The sequence below is a fragment of the Varroa destructor genome, unplaced genomic scaffold (assembly GCF_002443255.2).
Source record: "Varroa destructor unplaced genomic scaffold, Vdes_3.0 BEIS01000001.1, whole genome shotgun sequence".
Taxonomy (NCBI): Eukaryota; Metazoa; Arthropoda; class Arachnida; order Mesostigmata; family Varroidae; genus Varroa; species Varroa destructor.
In genome coordinates, this window is record NW_019211454.1 from 26,273,238 (window position 1) to 26,290,228 (window position 16,991).

Sequence of the window (16,991 nt, forward strand, 5' to 3'; positions counted from 1 at the left end):
ATGCTTCTTTCAAGCTCAATATTTCGAGGGAAACGTTTCCGGTTTGTCACGCGATTGTTACTTTTAGCATGAAGGTACGCGAATGTGGTTGTTGGCAGTGAAAAATGCTCTATATGGCTGAAGTCCCGCTGATGCGGATGCAGTCCAGCTCGTCACTTAAACATTAACTTCAATTCATTTACTGATTCTAAACAATATGGGCCCGAGTCACAATCGCAAAATAATCGGTCGCTTACAATGGTAAAGTCCGGCTGAACCGGCGAACGCTTCTTCCTCGTCGTCGTCATCTTCCTCGTCCTTCTGCGGCAACTTAAACAGCGCTGATAGAATTATGGCTGTCATAAACACCTGCAACGTCCGTAAAGTATTGAATCAACATTTTTGCCCTAGCAAATCCATGCATAATGGTCCACCCCAAGCAAAGCGGTTGTTGAAGCCGTAAGCGAACAGCTAAGCCAATCTTCCTGAATTTAGAGAATAATTTATTTTTAGGTTCTGATTACGACTATTTCGAAATACATTTCAATAGAAATACAATAGAAATAAGAACTCAGCAATGGTGGGCACCAAAAGAGAAAGATAGGCGCTATCCATCAAACATTTTACGAACGCTAATGCAATGTACTACCTAAGTGATTGGCCTGCGTTTTCTTTGCCTCTAGCCTCTAAGGATGTCTTGAGTGGCTTTTACATTGGTCCTGGTAAACAGGACACAAGTAAAAGCCATGGAAAACGACTTTTGACAGGGCTAATCAGTAGTGAATGTGTTGCACAGAAGACGCCATTCGATAATCAGGCTTATGGTGTTGCAAAGAATGGAGAGCCTAAGTACTGCTAACTACCGATCTATTTTCTCTGCTATTTTCCTCTAGCTTTTGAAACTCTGATTTCCCGAATTGTCACAAGTGTTCTTTGTGTAGCAGTGAACAGTCCCTGCATTGCGATTCAAGCGAAGCTTTACACCAAGCGCCGGTTTGTCTTATATAAGACAAACTGGCTTCATACGGATAGTGCCCTCAAGCTCTAATGCTTAACTTTTAAGTTATTTGTTGGATTGTTTGCTTAGCGCATATCTTTGCTGAGTGACTTGTGTAGCATTTGTAAGAAGGCACTAACTTCAACTGTTTGATGACCTACAGATCGAGACAGATACAGAGGCATCTTGTCACTGATCACTGCAAGTAACCTTACCCGTGGCGAACATGTTTAAATATATGGTCCGCACGAGAATCCATATATTTGCATCTAGACATAATAAGACCTGGTCACATTAGCTTAAACTAAACCTTCTTCTGAAAATCTGTGCAGTAGCATTGTGTTCCAGTACGTTAAGTTAAACAGCTTGGCTAGATCCATCGTTCATTGATATGTTGCTCGCGCTAACGGCTTTTGAAATCTCCGGACTGTTGAAAGTTTAAACGTGGATAGGAACGGTCGTTGAGTCAGCAACGTTAATATCTAAAAACGGTATTTAGGCTTTGACAATGTTTCTGTGGCGAAGGCTGGTAATGGCTGCTGTTTAACCGATGCTGGAACGCTTATTTTTGCTAGAATATTAGCATGCCCAAGACGGGCCCAAACGGGCCGATTTCTTGCTTTATCGGACTTTTTACCCGAAGTCAAGCTCTATCTAATAGTGTTTAAATAGGCTCATTGAATAGGATCGTACTGTAGATGAAATGTACGCGGTTCAAAGCTACCAGGCCGAGTTAAACGTCTTGTCAGTTGAGGCATCTGCGTGTAAGTTAGTGAGTTAAACAAAGTGTTGACGGAAAAATGTGCACTATCATATTTTAGTGGCCACTTGAAATTTAGAGAGGAACAGAAGTTGCATTACCTAGGCGTAGGTAACTCGAAATTCAAGGTCGTAAATTACAATAGAGCTTGAATGAACCGTTGCGACTTAATGAAACGTTTGTACAAACTAAAAATGTGTCGTCTCGAAGTGTTATTATTTATAATATAAGACTAAAACTATATTAATCCGGATAGCTATCTACCATTCAGTCCTGAAGCGCAGGAAACGGAAGGAAAACCAAGCATTTTACTCTTTATCCCAGCCATTTGGGCTCAGTGCCATCGCGTAAAGAGTCAGATCGGACCGAGCACTTAAAATTAAGTTGTTGGCACTGCTGAACTTCTCCTTTGCATAAATTCTAATTTCTGGAGCAATAGGCGTAATAATGTAAAACTTGAAATGAAAATGCCGCCATTGCATTGATGTTTTTCCATAACACGATACTACAAATTGATTACATGGGCATCCCTTAATTAAAAACTTTTCAACCGTGTTGTGAGCCACCGACGAGCGTAAGCTATCCTAGTATTACATAGACCCTTCTTCCTTTTATAACAACAATAATAGTTTGTATTATTACTACTTTAATCGTTATATTTATAAATATCACTTTATATGGAAGAACTCTAATTTGCAGTGTTTCGCTATCGGCTGTTTGTAGATCCGGCACCTTGATTGGTTGTGTTACGAGGACAGATGTAAAGAAGGACACCAGGAGTGACGTGATCCATTTGCGCGTTTTCTCGTCACCAAATTGGACTCCGTATGCCCAGATGAAGAAGACCGAGGTAAAGATCGATGTCAGGCATATGAACCAGGCCACATACCTAGCAAACGATAGCGCAGAAAAGCCTTTATTCAGAAAATGCATAAAACTAGGCCGCGCGCGCCTTATAAAATAAAACCACTTACTTAGGCGGTGTATTAAATGATGCGATTAAAGGATCCATATACTTAATGCCATGCCATACCATACCATAGATGCCCTGGGTCTATAGTAAACAAAGGAAGTTAATCGAGATTGATATGTTATTCCTCACAACAGATACAAATACACTATTTTGGGAGGTTTTCGTATGACGCTAAAAAGTTTCCTAAAAAAACTGGACGACTTATGCTTCTTATAATCCGTCCTGAATTCCGAATTACACCAAAGAACGCAGAACAATATTTCAAACGCGCCTGTATGCAACATTTAGCTGGTAAACTAATGCTAATTCCTAATGGCCGCCAGTACTTATGTAAATATACCAATTACGCCAATAAATATGCATATATATATATATATAGAATTATAAGTTCCCGACTATCGGTATGTGTACAAGGGCAAAGCGAGTACGTCTTGCCAGTCCGGGACAAGGCTAAACCTTTTTTTTAGTGAGGTGGCAGAGGTCGCGAAAAAATTGTTCGAATATCTGACTGATAGGGAATCGCCCCCCACGGTACGGTTGGGGCTGAAGAGTACGAGCGGCTTCCGAAGGAATGAAAATGGCGACCGGAGTTGACAGAGGGGCGGGTGTATGGACTGGTTTGATTTAGAAATTGGTGCAGAAGAGACGCGGAAGTTTTTAAACAAAAGTGCAAGAACGCTTTCCCTCGAAGAAAGCAGGATCGCCGCGAAAATTATCTGTCGGTACAGGGAGGCTGTGCGAGATATGCAAGAAGTTCGTGGATACTAACCGGTTCCTGCTAGAGGCTCTGAGTGTAACGTTCAAGTTTTCGAACGAATTTTCTTGGGCAGTACTTAAAGAACGGCCAACTCAGCATTGTTTATTTGTTTTGTGACCGGAGCGTGGGTGAGTTCATATGCTGAGTTGTTCGGGTGCTTCAAAAATATATGCCAGAGGAGTCTGGCAGGAATGGCTGAAATGAATTATGCTAGTTCTCCGTTATGCGAATACCGTACGATTCGAAATCTGGAGTGGTACTCGGACCCTGAGCCAGCACACCAGCACAAACCTCTATAATATTGACCTTGTGACGCATGAAATTAAGAGTACTGGTAAGTATCAGCAATCTCTGTACAAGAAGACTATTTTGACAACTTTCTACTCGAGAAAGGCGTCTGGGACAAAAAATCGCGACCCGTACTTCCGCGGGCACGGAAGTCTTGGGATTTTTAGTTGTTTTTGAGGATCATCTAAAAGCACAAAGCTGTTCGTCGTCTAATGAAACAGTGCTTCTCCAGTAGAGGAATTTAGGCTAGGACACGTGCGTACATACGCAAGTGCTATCTACGCGGACAAAGCCGCGAAAGCAGTGAAAGGCGAGCATAAACCTTATTAGACAACGTGAAGAACCAAGATCTGAGTACTGCTGGAGGTTGTGCGATTTTTCAATGGTTTTTTGTAATCTTATTAGTTAGGTCCTAATCAATCGTTTTGTTAGGCCGTAGCAACTTACAATGGACGATTTTTTACTTTTCGCGTCAGTGGAACTTCGTCACAAATCGTGAAGTTCAATTTTTGTTGATTTATAACATTACTGTCATATGTGAGCGCTTTTCACTAATCATCAATCGTTTTAACAGTAGTTCTATTTCGTTACGAGCTCTGCAGGTGGAAATAGGATCGAATTAATTTTTTTTACGTCAATTCGTGTGGCATTCAAACATTTAGCTCTTTTGTGACTGACGTTTTTGGTATCGTAGTACATAGCTGCGTCCTTATAATTTCTCAGACAATTTTAACCGAAACCACACTTCCTAGGTTTTAAGACTGCTCCTGTTGTGTCCTTGTCTTCTAGTTGTAGTTTCTCTAAGTTCAGAGCGTAGCTTATCCTAATAGGACGTTGTCACAGTGTCCTGTTAGAGCCAAAATACCGCAACAACGTGTCCCGAACGGATGAATAACAGATGCACAGTTTCACTTAGAGCTCGAGCTATATTCATACGGAGGAAATACTTGAGACTTGTCGCATTGTTTATAGTCGATAGTCACAAACCGCTCACAACGAAGCTGAAATTAATCTGATAATGAATGAATTTAACAGTTTAACCTATAGTTCAACGGAAGAAAAAAGATTTTTGATGCCTGGTCACAGTGGATCGCGCATCGTATATGTACGACGACAACAGCAAGAGCGTGTTATAGCTAAAGTAGGAGTTTTTAAGACCTGCTGGTACCTTCCCCGACCTACTCGACTTTTGTTGCGTCCCTTCTCTTCACGACAAACTCTGATGTGACGATTCAAACAGAACCCTTTCAGCACTGTTCAGGTTACGGTCACGCATCAGCTGAAGCATGACTCGGGCTATTCTAATACATTTCTTATCATACGGTCCACGATATGTAGCTGCTGGTCCTAACGACAACGCGTCATTTACAAAATTCTTCGGTCAAACAAATGTTTATTAGCATCGCGCGCAAACAATAGCGTGCACATATATATATATATATATATGTATATGTATGTGCATGATATAAAGCCTTCAGGATTTATAATTTTTATCAAGATTCATTGTACAATTATATTCTGCTTGCAAATACTGTATTTGTCAGCAATTTCATTACTCAATCAATCGAACCTCCTCAGTATATGGCTCGTATGTCCCGTTCTTAAAGCGTGAACCAGGTTTTAGTAGACGATATCCAATAGATAGGATCTGCGTATAAACAACAAGGCAATTTGATGCTTACCTGCACCAGTATGGAAGAGTTCTAGTTTTTTTTGCTTTTTTTTTCTGTTCCTTTTTGGCTGCGGCGATACTATTGAGATCGGTTACGCTTCCATCCTTCGTTTGCATCAAATCTGCAAGATAATCTCAATGCGTTTATTTTATATTGTAAGTCGTGCTGAAATATTTGATAGTTTTACTTTTTTTTTTGTTACAATCTGCATCTGTATAAAAGAAATCTAACTTTCTTAAGATGCTCTAACCTGTCGTGGAGTCTGTGGCCGGATTAGCTTTCCGTTGCCCTACTATCAACGAGTCTTTACGTTGCTTTCGAAGAGCTTCCACTATCCTGTTGGGCCGCTTCGTATGAAGCCGAGCTTTGCGGAAAAGTGTAATCATGAGAAAAGTGGGCGGGAACACGATCAGGTTGGCTAATACCCCCACGCCAACTTGCTCAGGCGATAGAGCGAACGGTCCTATATTCAACGTAGATGCTGTATAAAGTATAAATAGAGAAGATGACATGATTAAATGTTGTGTCGGAGATGAAACGAGGTATTCGAAGAAAAAGTACGCATCTAAAGTTGACTGGAATTTAAAATTTGTAGGGTCAACTAAAAAAAAAATACTGTAGTTCCTTTTTTCGATACAGATACTGTTTTCGAATCGTTAAAACCACTATCTCATATGTATTGGGCAACACAGTTACGCTGTACAAAGTACGATATCGATGTGCCGTGCTACATTATGGTCGAACGCTAAACAATATTTAAAATTGGCGTGAAGAAGGAAACGAGAAATAGCTACATTTCTACTCGCTAAAACGATATATATACGCTCGTTTTGGACCATAACTTTATCCTATATGGATAGGAAAGATGACTTTTTAACCTCTGTTATATACTCATTGTTGGGAACCACTATAGACGAAAAAAAAAGGTGCTTTATAAACGAATAAAGCAGAGATTTACATCAAAACCTATCCAGATGCTCGACGCTAATACCTAAATCGTGCGTAAGGATCTCGTGCAATGCAGTAGACAACAAAACACGAGTACTGGTAAAGTAACTGAATATTATTTCAAATAGGACAAAGAGAAACGGGACTGCTTCCAATCGAGACCCGACATTGCCTTTCATCGAACTTCACACTGAAGCTACACTGAGCAGTGGAAACGTCGTATAAATGTAGCAAAGTTTGCATTGTCTTTGAGCGCCCATAGTATCCAGAAAGTTCCCCATCGGCGTGCTAACATGCGCAAATGATCTGATTTGTGTGATCCGATAAAAGCATGGATAAATATAATGTGGTTTTTTGTTGCAGGGGCTAAAGCCATTCGGTGTTAATATCTGTCACGACAAAAGCCACGGAATGACGACCCATTTTAGCCGCTGCTTGCCATAATTTATGAGACTGTTATGCGAAATGCTGCCCACACTAAGTCGGTAGTCGAGTCCCCGTACACGTATCGTGTCGTTTGTCTGCAGGTCGAACATTAACCATATACATCTGTGACGTTGTGTGCGTCAATTGGTGACATACACTTTAATAACACGAAGTATTTTGTGAGGGGGTTTAGCTAGATATGTTTGCGTTTAATTTAAATAACTTCGTTATTAAACGGGCGAGCAACGTCAAGCAGATACAAGATTCTGAAATGCTACTGTCGTGTTTGTCTTGTCGGCTATACCTTAGATCAACATCATCCTACAGCTAACTTAATGACGACCTTTCCCCGACTTAGCAAAATGCAAACAGATATAAATGGCTTTCGCTCACTCGGATTCGCGTGAGCTACGGAAGCTCGAAAAAACAATCGATAGCCCAGGATTCTTAGGAGCCGGTTAGCTAATAGAATCTCTTCCACACATGTGTAAGAGATTCTGTTAAATGTACCTTATCACGATTCTAGTCCCTATACGTTGGCCTAGGTCTACATAACGCCATCTTTCATGGGCCTTGATTGTAGTGTCAAAAGCCTGAACAAGACAATCTACAGAATGGCTCATATATTGCTATGAACGTAAAATATCCCTACGTTAAAAAACAACAAAATACTCTACAGCGTTAACATATCTGTAGCAAAGCAAAGGCCATACAACCGCATACGCAAAATACTCTCCTTATCAGTCCCAATTCAAGCCACGATCTAATACCTTCAGGTCCGAAAATATCTGTGAACAATGTTGCAGCTGCATATTCATACATAAACTGACCAGCTGCTGCATAAATTCATCCTGTGCAAAGTTGCACAGAGTACAAGTTAATTCTCTGGAATGAATGTAGAAAATGTTGGGCCGGTCGCTGTCAAGGCCGACTAGCCTAAGATACATTTCTGTGTTAATCCTCTAAGTATAAACAAGTGGATGTGTAATCCTTCCTTAATTTTTTTTCGGTTAGTATGTCTTTTCCTTATCATAGGCCAGACTATAACACAGGCACAAGCAGTATGTATTAGAGCGTGCGCGTAGGGTCTTACCAGACGGTTTAGATGGTACACGTCCATACCACATCGCATTGACCAGCATCGATAAGTAAAGTAGGGCAATACAACAGGACACTCGTTGGCATCTGCAATTCAAAACCAGTAATAGTCATAACGATATTCTAGCTAACTTACTTGATCCTACTAAATGTATTCTAGTTCTTACTTACAGATAAGGATCATGTTGTCTGGTGGGAATCTTGTGAGCTGCTGCAGTTATCATAAGGATAATAATGGACTTAGCGCAAGCTACCAAGTGAATGCACATTGGCACGAATAAGGCAAACTTGAAAATAATGACCACCTTGTGAATCGGCTCTTTGGTGGCCGAAGGAACACTGAAAACCAAAGGTGTCCATCGGCAAAGTTCTTCTGAGATTTCAGTTGAAACAAATGGCTGAACTCAGTCGTCTCTTCTTTCCCTGAAATTTGACCAAATATCTATTAGTCGTATTGTACAATCATCACAGACATTGACCATGTATCCAATGTACGACAATTCGCCCTTCGAAACGTCCCGTTCAAGTCTTGCTCTTAACAACAATTCTATATCTTAATAAGTTCCAGCTGCAAAGTACCTATCCACAAACGTATCATCATCAATCTTTCGTTTAACCTCATGTCCTAAGGTGGGCTCTTAACGATCCCGCTAGAAATAGAGCGATATATGTCCTGTAATAACTATATATAACCTCGCTTCAATCTTGATATCGTCATTACTAGAAATAGATATTTTAAATTGAAATATAACGTTCATTGCATGCAATTGCCAGTGGCAATTTAGCGACACTGGTTGCCACTAGTCGCCTACCTGCAACAGGAAGCAGTCGATCAACTTGGCCATCGTCCTTCTCGACAGCGAACCAACGATTGGCAATGAAGTCGTAACGGGCGTTGGTCTGTACGTCACGAACCGATATAAATCGCAGGTACCATGAACTAGACCAAGGAAAATAGTACAATAAAAGTTTTCGCTCGATAAAAAGCGTTCTCTTGAAGCTCGTACCTTAAAGACGTATACTACAATGCAATTTATTCTCAGTACTGTTACTTGTATAATAATAACCAATCTATTCGTTCATCCAAAATGAACTATCATTTGGAATAGCAGAGCAGTAAACGGCGAGGCTGACTTCACGTAATGATGCGCCTAGCCAGCCTTCGAATGCGTCACCCGTACCAATGAATACGACTCTTCAAGAATTCTCGTCTTATTTTGTAATTTAGAATAATTTCGTGTGAGTAAGTCTTCATTGACCGCAGCCTTTGTATGGCAGATTTATAATTAATTTTTTTGCAAATTGCCGAAAAAGGCAGTTTGACTGGCTACAAATCGAAAGAAAATAGTAGATTTTTTTTTATCCTACAATAACTTTGCTAGCTTGAAAGTTCCGCCATTTCAGTTGAAGCCTGACAAGTACGCTAGAGGTAGGCTTCCAAGTAGAGTAAGGCTTTCCAAGGTTTTTGTTTCTTCCAGTAAACAGCATTCTGGCAAAGCCACACTATAGTGACGATAAAAATCCCAACGTATGTAAAAATCATATTAGAAGATAACCAAACGAGGTAGCGCGTTAAGGGGAAGCACAACTGAAACGCTCGCAGTCGACTTTCGTGTCGTTAACAGCGGCAATTTGCCCCTGAACCATGGTAACCGAGTACTGATAAATACGATCATGAAAACCGCGTCGCAAGTCACAGCATGTTGGTTGGCCGTATCTTTAAACGGGGTAAGTCATCTTTTTGTGCAAATCTGAGTGATACGGGACTCATCTTATGGTGGATAAACTGTTTATAGGTCCCTGTTTACTTCATGTCCTCTAGAAAACACGGTGTTTTACAGAATTCGTACACAAATCGACTCGAACGCTTACGTCGGTTCTCCATTGTTATGACGGTTAGAAGAGACCTTTGCATTTTCTGGGTAACGAGCTCGTCTAATGATCGTTCACTTGGTAACAACGTTATACCCAGGTAAGTAGAGAGACTGGCGTAATGAATTGCCATGTTCTCAAGCCTAAACGGATCTGTCGCGGCTAGCAAACTCTTGAAGGAATTTTCATTACATCGATTTTTCGTACGCTCCTTTGAGTCCAAGTTCGTCGACGTTTTTCTTGAAGGTTGCCAATTTCTTAAAGTCGACGCGGGTTCATGACAAATAAGACAAGATCATCAACACATAGACACAAATCTATCAGCGTTGCCTCTTGATCTCCTTCGGGAAATCATTAAGAATAGTAGTGGACATCGATACTCGCCTCGTGCTATTATTATGTTTTTCTCAAAGGGGTCGAGTTCGAAAATTCCATCGTCCAGAATATCTTCGCTTATCTGAGAAACGTCTCTCGGTAGTGCTAGAGTATTTAAGATGATACTCGACTAAGAGTCGACTCAAGAAACGAGGGACCATGTCAGATGCGAATGAAAACTTAAAGGCTACTGAGGAACTAGCAATAATCGATCGGCTTTTAACAAGCGTTGACGCGGACTGCTAAAGATGCGCTGTATATTTTCCAAACGGGTCGTGTTAGTAAAGTAGGTGGAACGCTGCGGCCGAAAACCGTGTCGTTTTTTTGGATTAATATCTATGGGCTTAGGACCAATTATCTATGGGCGAAGACAACATTATTCTGCTTGATGGGTTGCAAAGCGCCAACTGTACTTCTTGACCTTTTCCGCCCTTGCCTTACCGAGTTCTGGGTTTAATGAACTTCGATATACACATTTTGATGAATTCTACGAGAGCAAAACACGTTTAGCTCTCATGTTTTATCTATGTTTACATTTTCGGATTTACATAATTGTTTTGGTGCCATTTGAACGAAGTGAAAATTCCACAAGGCTAGTTATATCCGTGTAACCCAAACAAACAATATGTTACATTTTAAGAATAACCTATACTAAGGAACGAGATGGGACGATTCGATGCAGGAGTATTCTAGGTTCCATTAGAACGAAATGTGTTGCTATTTTCCATGATGCTTTCCAATTCTATTCGAACAAATATCAAATCTTCAACATTATATCACAATAAATTAATTCGCTTACCGAAGTGGTATATGTTTAAAAAAATATATCATCTTGATCACTTACACGTTATTCAAGAAGGCTTCAAGTTACCGTAGTAACTTTAAACCGTAGTAAAGATTACCTTAATGTTACGTCGTTAAAGAGGTGAATAAGCGCTGTTTCGGTCGGTGTACGATGCCTACGACATTCCAGAAGCTACGATCGTCCTGATCGATTACTACTATGATCCGGCTGAAATCTTTTTTTTTTGGCTTTGAGGTACAGTGGCTGGATACAATGGTTTTGTAAGATTACGCCATTGGTCAGCTGGCCGGTCCCATATTAAGAACGCGAATTAGATATATTAGCGTACTCACAAAACATAACAATGAAGGGATCTAATGTAAAGAAACAATTTTCTTCTAGGGGCACATGATAGCCTGTGTCGGCATTACCTAAATGGTTATCAACGCGGATCTTATCGGGCATGGCTATTAGGAAATCTTATAAATTTCATGCTACCTAGTTTTCCACTAACCTACCAAAGCCGTCAAGCAACAGATGGTATATATTATACATTTTAGTATGATTATTATTTCTAATCCCTGAAACGTGCGACCCGTTAATTACGATTGGGTGCTCAGAGGCGATTGGCTTTAGCAGCCCAGCTCGAGGGGACAATAGCGATAAGGCTAAATGAGCCAACACCATATAGGCCTGCGCATTCACTTTGGGTCGTTGTCAGGGTTAATAGGCTCCATATACTGTATACGGCATGCAGCTTAATCGACTCACCTAGCGACGATCGAAAAATATGTATCCCAGTCTCCTCTATAGCTCTTAGAGTTTCCAGCAATGGGTAGCTGATTACATTAGGGATACGAACTCAAAGCGAGATTTCGATATACTTCGAAACCAGGCGTCAGATTTAAGTGAATATTTATACACGAAATATTTATATTTCGTATTCGACATGTATCGACAACTCAATGAACTAATAGTGAGAAACGTTGCTCTAGTTACAACTTATTTGTCATTATTTATATCCCACGATTAGTCTACTGTTATGACGCTATTACTAAAGTAAAAATAGGTACCGGTAGCTCGGCCAGCTAAGTTTCTGACTTTGAAACGGGTCCTATTCCTTCAAGACTCGCAATGGAACGTATGTCCCGGAGTTTGAAGTCTGCGGATTTAGTATTAACAAATAAGCTGCATTTAAATTACATAGTCGACATCCGCATATATGTTTGCATATGAGTAACCGTTAAGCTACGTGTCTTCTACTGTATAGATGCATAGGAGTAGACCTGTTTTCAGCCTGTATGGTGTCAAGCAATGTAAAAGCTAAAGATAGATTTATACTTAGGATTTATATCCTAATAAGTATGTTTAACTTATTTTAGGAACAAGATAGATAAACGCATATTTCATTCAGGCTTTATGTCGCTTTTGATCGCAACCAATCCCTCCTAGGATTCAGCACTTAAACGAAAGTTATTCGCCAGAAGTAATCAATTTTAATCCTGGGCTCTAGTTTCCGTCTGTCGGTGCTACTACAGCAGCTTCTAGTTACAAGCTCCTCACGTCGAACCCCTATTGCTGTCACCGAAAACAGGCAGCGTCGTGCGCATAGCGTCACTGACTTTTCTGCTACCCGTAAAACTCTTGAGACTTAGAGCTCAATTTAGCGGATCTATTAAGAAGCCACGTAGACAGAGAGAGGGCTAACTTGATTAGAGAAGACCGCTTCAGCTCGCTGCAGGTAGAGATAGAGGCAGGACGTAAAGGAAAAGAGGAAGACAAAAAGCTACAGTCCGATTTGAGAACAGTGCCCGTTAGCCGACGCATTATCTGATAAGGTAACTTAACAAAATCACAAGTAAAGTGTATACTATATATATATATATATAAATATATATATATATATATATATATATATAGGATGCTAGGAATAAAGCAATGGCGGCCACAAAAACAGTATGCCAAACTTTTCTATTGAGCAGTTGCCACAGATCAGCATTTTGTACGGAAGGTACGAAAGATAGATAATGTGTCGAGAAACTTTTCCCGTAGTATACTCTTTCATTACAGTCAATTTCATTTGGAAGCACTAACTGACTAAACTGAATAAATATTCATGATGTTCGCGAATCAGGTAATCTGAAATAGAAATCTGACTTATGAAGATATTTGTGAGAGAGCTAACACAGGAGTCGCATTCTCAATGGATCAACTATTTCGTTTCATTGGGAAGTTACGAAAAGGAAATTGAACAACTTCATTTACTGTGTTCAGCAGTACAATTCGTACTTGAGAAAGTTTCACTAAAGGCAATTTTTTCAATCTGCTGTTCACCAAAATGCTCCTGCTTCGCCCAAATTCACATTACGGCATCACGGTTTACAGCCATATACGTAAACAAGTTAAATGTGTGTGTGTGTGAGAGATATAAGATACACATAAATCTAATTCTCTAATTAGGCTCACCGGAATTTTCCTTTGCCCGAGTTATCGTGCCAAAGACGCATATAGTTAAGCCGCCCGAGAGGTTTAGAGCAGGCCATTACGAATGTGTCCTGGCCGCCCCTGCGGAACAGTTTGCTTTTTGATTCACCGAAGGTTCGTGCATCCGTCTCGTCATCATCTCCACTGAGGATAAAGAAGATCCTCGAATCGGTGGCCGCTCCATCCTTGTCCCCTGTGTGTACTGTCATCTCATAAAGGTAATTGTCTCTGTGGTCGTTGTCAGGCAACGGATAAGCACATAGCTGCAAAACACGAAAGACATTGTAGGCTGTATAGCGACTATGCGGCTAATTAAACTACATACGAAAGTTTAACAGGCCTGCCGTCGATAGCAGAACAGCCTGAAATTAGCTGCAGGTCTCCTAATGAATTCCACATACATAAGTTGCGTTCTCAACATGCTTACCTCCTGCTATATTGAATTATAATGTTGTTTAACATTTATCCTATTCTTTGAAAGGCCCAATCTAAATCGTATGGGGGGGGGGGGGGGGAGTAATTTGAATGGAAGTGCCCTGATGAGGTTAACACGTTTAGCGATGTATGTATTTCTTACTAGCTCATCTGAGCATCAAACGTACAACTGTTCAAATACTCTACCTACAGGACATTTCTACTTTAAAAAGTATATAATACGAATAATACTTGGGCCTAAAAAACGTAACATCAAGCATTCATAGGTTTGTTGAGAAACACGTTTGAAGATTTCTTTTAGCATATAGGCTGTCGCGTCTAATAGTAAGACCATATAGGTACGCGTTTCTATAATTTCTTTGTTCATTGCACTACAAGGATAGATGACGTATTTTAGCTTTGGATACTTGCGCGTGTATTGGAAACATTTGTCAACACTTAAATTTGTTATTAAATTATTGTTTCTAATGAATTACGTATGCTCTGTTACTATATGAAATGAGAGCCATTAATTTGCTTTTCAAAGTTCTCTGTGTACACTCTTCCTTCATCTTCAGTTGCTAATTAGAAAACTTTCATTATTTTACTATTTATTAATTTATTACCCTTTCTCTGGTAGCTTTTGTGGTAGCGCGAAGCATGTCCTCATACATAGCTACGTAGGTCATCGTACGATCGATCGTAGATACCACAATACGCTAAATGTGCTTTTTTTTTTTATTTACTATGTGTTTCGATTCTATATTTTCTCATCGTCGAATTGGTATTTGATAAGCAAAAATAGAAAAAGAAAAAAAATATTTATATTATGAACGTGTGATATAAGTAACAAGAAACTCTAGAGGACACCGCCTATTACACTAGTTTTTTTCTTCAATTGCTCCTATTTAGTAACAGGCGATGATTCACTGATCTATTTGATCTACTATATCTCTAGCAAGGTAACTTTTTGTTAACAACAGCTTCAGGTGTTATATAGTAATACCTTTCAATATAAAAAAGAACATCTTCAGCAATGTTTCAACTGAACTATTTCCTCTCTAAGAGAATCGTCCTATAGAATAATAATTCATGGGAACTTAAGCCGAAAAATGAAACAATACACTTCCCCTAAATCCCGCTCCTATAAATGCTATATTATATGAATTTTCTTTCAAACTGTCTACTAAATCGTGTGACTCTGACAGCTGAGCTAAACGGCGGCTCCCGACGGCCACAATTTGTTGTACTCTTGTATAGGATTAGGACTGTAACTGATTTCTGAAAGTATCAGTGCAGGCAATGTCTACTAAAGCAAACCGCGTCCTGTGGCATACACCTGAAAATCTTTTCCTTGGTTAGCATAGTCATACGCTGTTCCCCAAAGGAGCTTGCCCTACATACCTTTTCGTTATCCTTGAGATCCTCTCGGCGGGCCCAAATGAGAAGTACTAAATAGATAAACATTGTCAGTATGACACACATGTAAATGGTGACGTTGTCAGCGAAGCCGGCGTTAGCAAATACGTAAGAGAAGTCGATGGTATTTGGAACGACGAAGAATCCTGAGCCAAAGCTTGTCAGATGGTTACATTTGCAATATGTTGCCGCATAATTAGCGTTTTCAACCTGTACCATACCAAACAGACGCCAGGACAAGTTAACTGTTTTTGCTATTCAAGGCCGGGCTAAAAAAAAGTGCTCCAATTATTTATCGATCTCTTTCAGACGTGTGCTTTTTTTACCATGATAGCATTGTGCGGTTCAGTAGGTGCAAACTGATCATACGGGCTTCACCAACATCTTGTTGGCAATTTCTAAAGTAACTATAATTCATGTGGCAACTCATAATCAAACACTATCTATCGCAGAGCTCTATCTCGATGAGAAACAGTGGTTTCGCATGTCTATTCCAGAGTGGAACTTTGCTGCCCGTAGAGAGCAAGGGAATAACGGACATGCCAGAGCTACAGAACTGAGAGCACGATCCGGTCTTTACGAGAAAAATTGGCAAGTATTTTACTTCTATGATAAACTGGATGTATTCATTTTGGCAAACAAAGCAAAGATCTAAATATGGGCCACTTATAAATGACAAATTGCATACAAGCAAGATACGAACCTCTTCGTTGCAAATCAGCATTAATAGATTTTATGGTGAAACGGACAACACGGCCCCTCAGGCCAACCTTGTTAGTGTTTTAGGGTATTGATGCCCCCAAGAGTGCTGCATCGTAACGTTTTCTCTATAACATGTACTACAGAGCAGCTTTGCTGGGACGGGTAGAATTGAAGAAAGAGCACCATCTCTTATACAGGTAACTATAGGAATAACTGAAGCAACGAGTCTCAGCTAGAAATCATTGTGACAATCAGTTTCGTTTTTTCTTTTTGGCGAAAACGACGAGGTTCGCCAAACGTTTAGCGTCAAAAGACGAACAAGTCGGTGCCTTGTAATTGTATGGTCCTGACAAGGATGTAAGGGAATAAGTTGCTCAGTCCTATCCAGCTGCAGGTATCAGATGTCTACTGCTGCGCGTAAGAGTCACAATGCCGACAAGTCAAGCCTCCAACGCTGGTCATCCGCTCAAAAAGACTGCTTTTCCAATGACGGGCAGTTGAGTAGTACGATATTGATAAATGTCAGCTATAAACAGATTTTGAGACTTGCTTGGGAAGCTTCTGAGAACATACTTGATCAATTTAGAATCTTTCATTCATCCAACTATTGAACGTAATAAAAACAAGAAGCAATTGCAGAAACAGATGGAATAGGAATCGTTTGACACCATTACGGAACTTAAGCAATGATCTCCGAAATGAAGCACTTCAACAAACAATCAAAATTAATTTAATTTTAATAACAATCAACTGTGCAGAAAACTAGGTAATGATCGTGAGTTATACTAGTGGAAACAACACAAGGCTCAGCTTTTTTAGACGGTGTCATTTTGAAGATGGCAATTATCTATTATTGAGGTTTGGAACCTCATTAGTTGGTCATCAATACCGTTACAGAAAACATTGCAGAACTAGAAAGAAGCTCGAGATGAAAATACAGCTCTGTTGTGGCCATGACAACCAGATAGCAAAGAACTTTGCAAAACGATGGTCAGTGTTACCAAATTTTCATGTTATTAATCTCGAATAGTGCCTACTGCAG

General features: G+C 40.0%; 1 protein-coding gene across 1 annotated transcript in view; it reads right to left on the reverse strand.

Moving 5' to 3' along the window:
- The window catches only part of LOC111255262 (polycystin-1-like), an 81,957-nt gene that overhangs the window by 6,845 nt on the left and 58,121 nt on the right, over positions 1-16,991 (reverse strand). The window contains exons 37-45 of the mRNA XM_022817028.2: positions 15,233-15,457; positions 13,397-13,677; positions 8,712-8,839; positions 8,205-8,322; positions 7,895-7,986; positions 5,678-5,908; positions 5,437-5,548; positions 2,469-2,625; positions 237-348 (exon numbers count right to left, since the gene is read on the reverse strand). Coding sequence (XP_022672763.1) covers positions 237-348; positions 2,469-2,625; positions 5,437-5,548; positions 5,678-5,908; positions 7,895-7,986; positions 8,205-8,322; positions 8,712-8,839; positions 13,397-13,677; positions 15,233-15,457 — 1,456 coding nt within the window. The remainder of the gene's footprint in view (positions 1-236; positions 349-2,468; positions 2,626-5,436; positions 5,549-5,677; positions 5,909-7,894; positions 7,987-8,204; positions 8,323-8,711; positions 8,840-13,396; positions 13,678-15,232; positions 15,458-16,991) is intronic.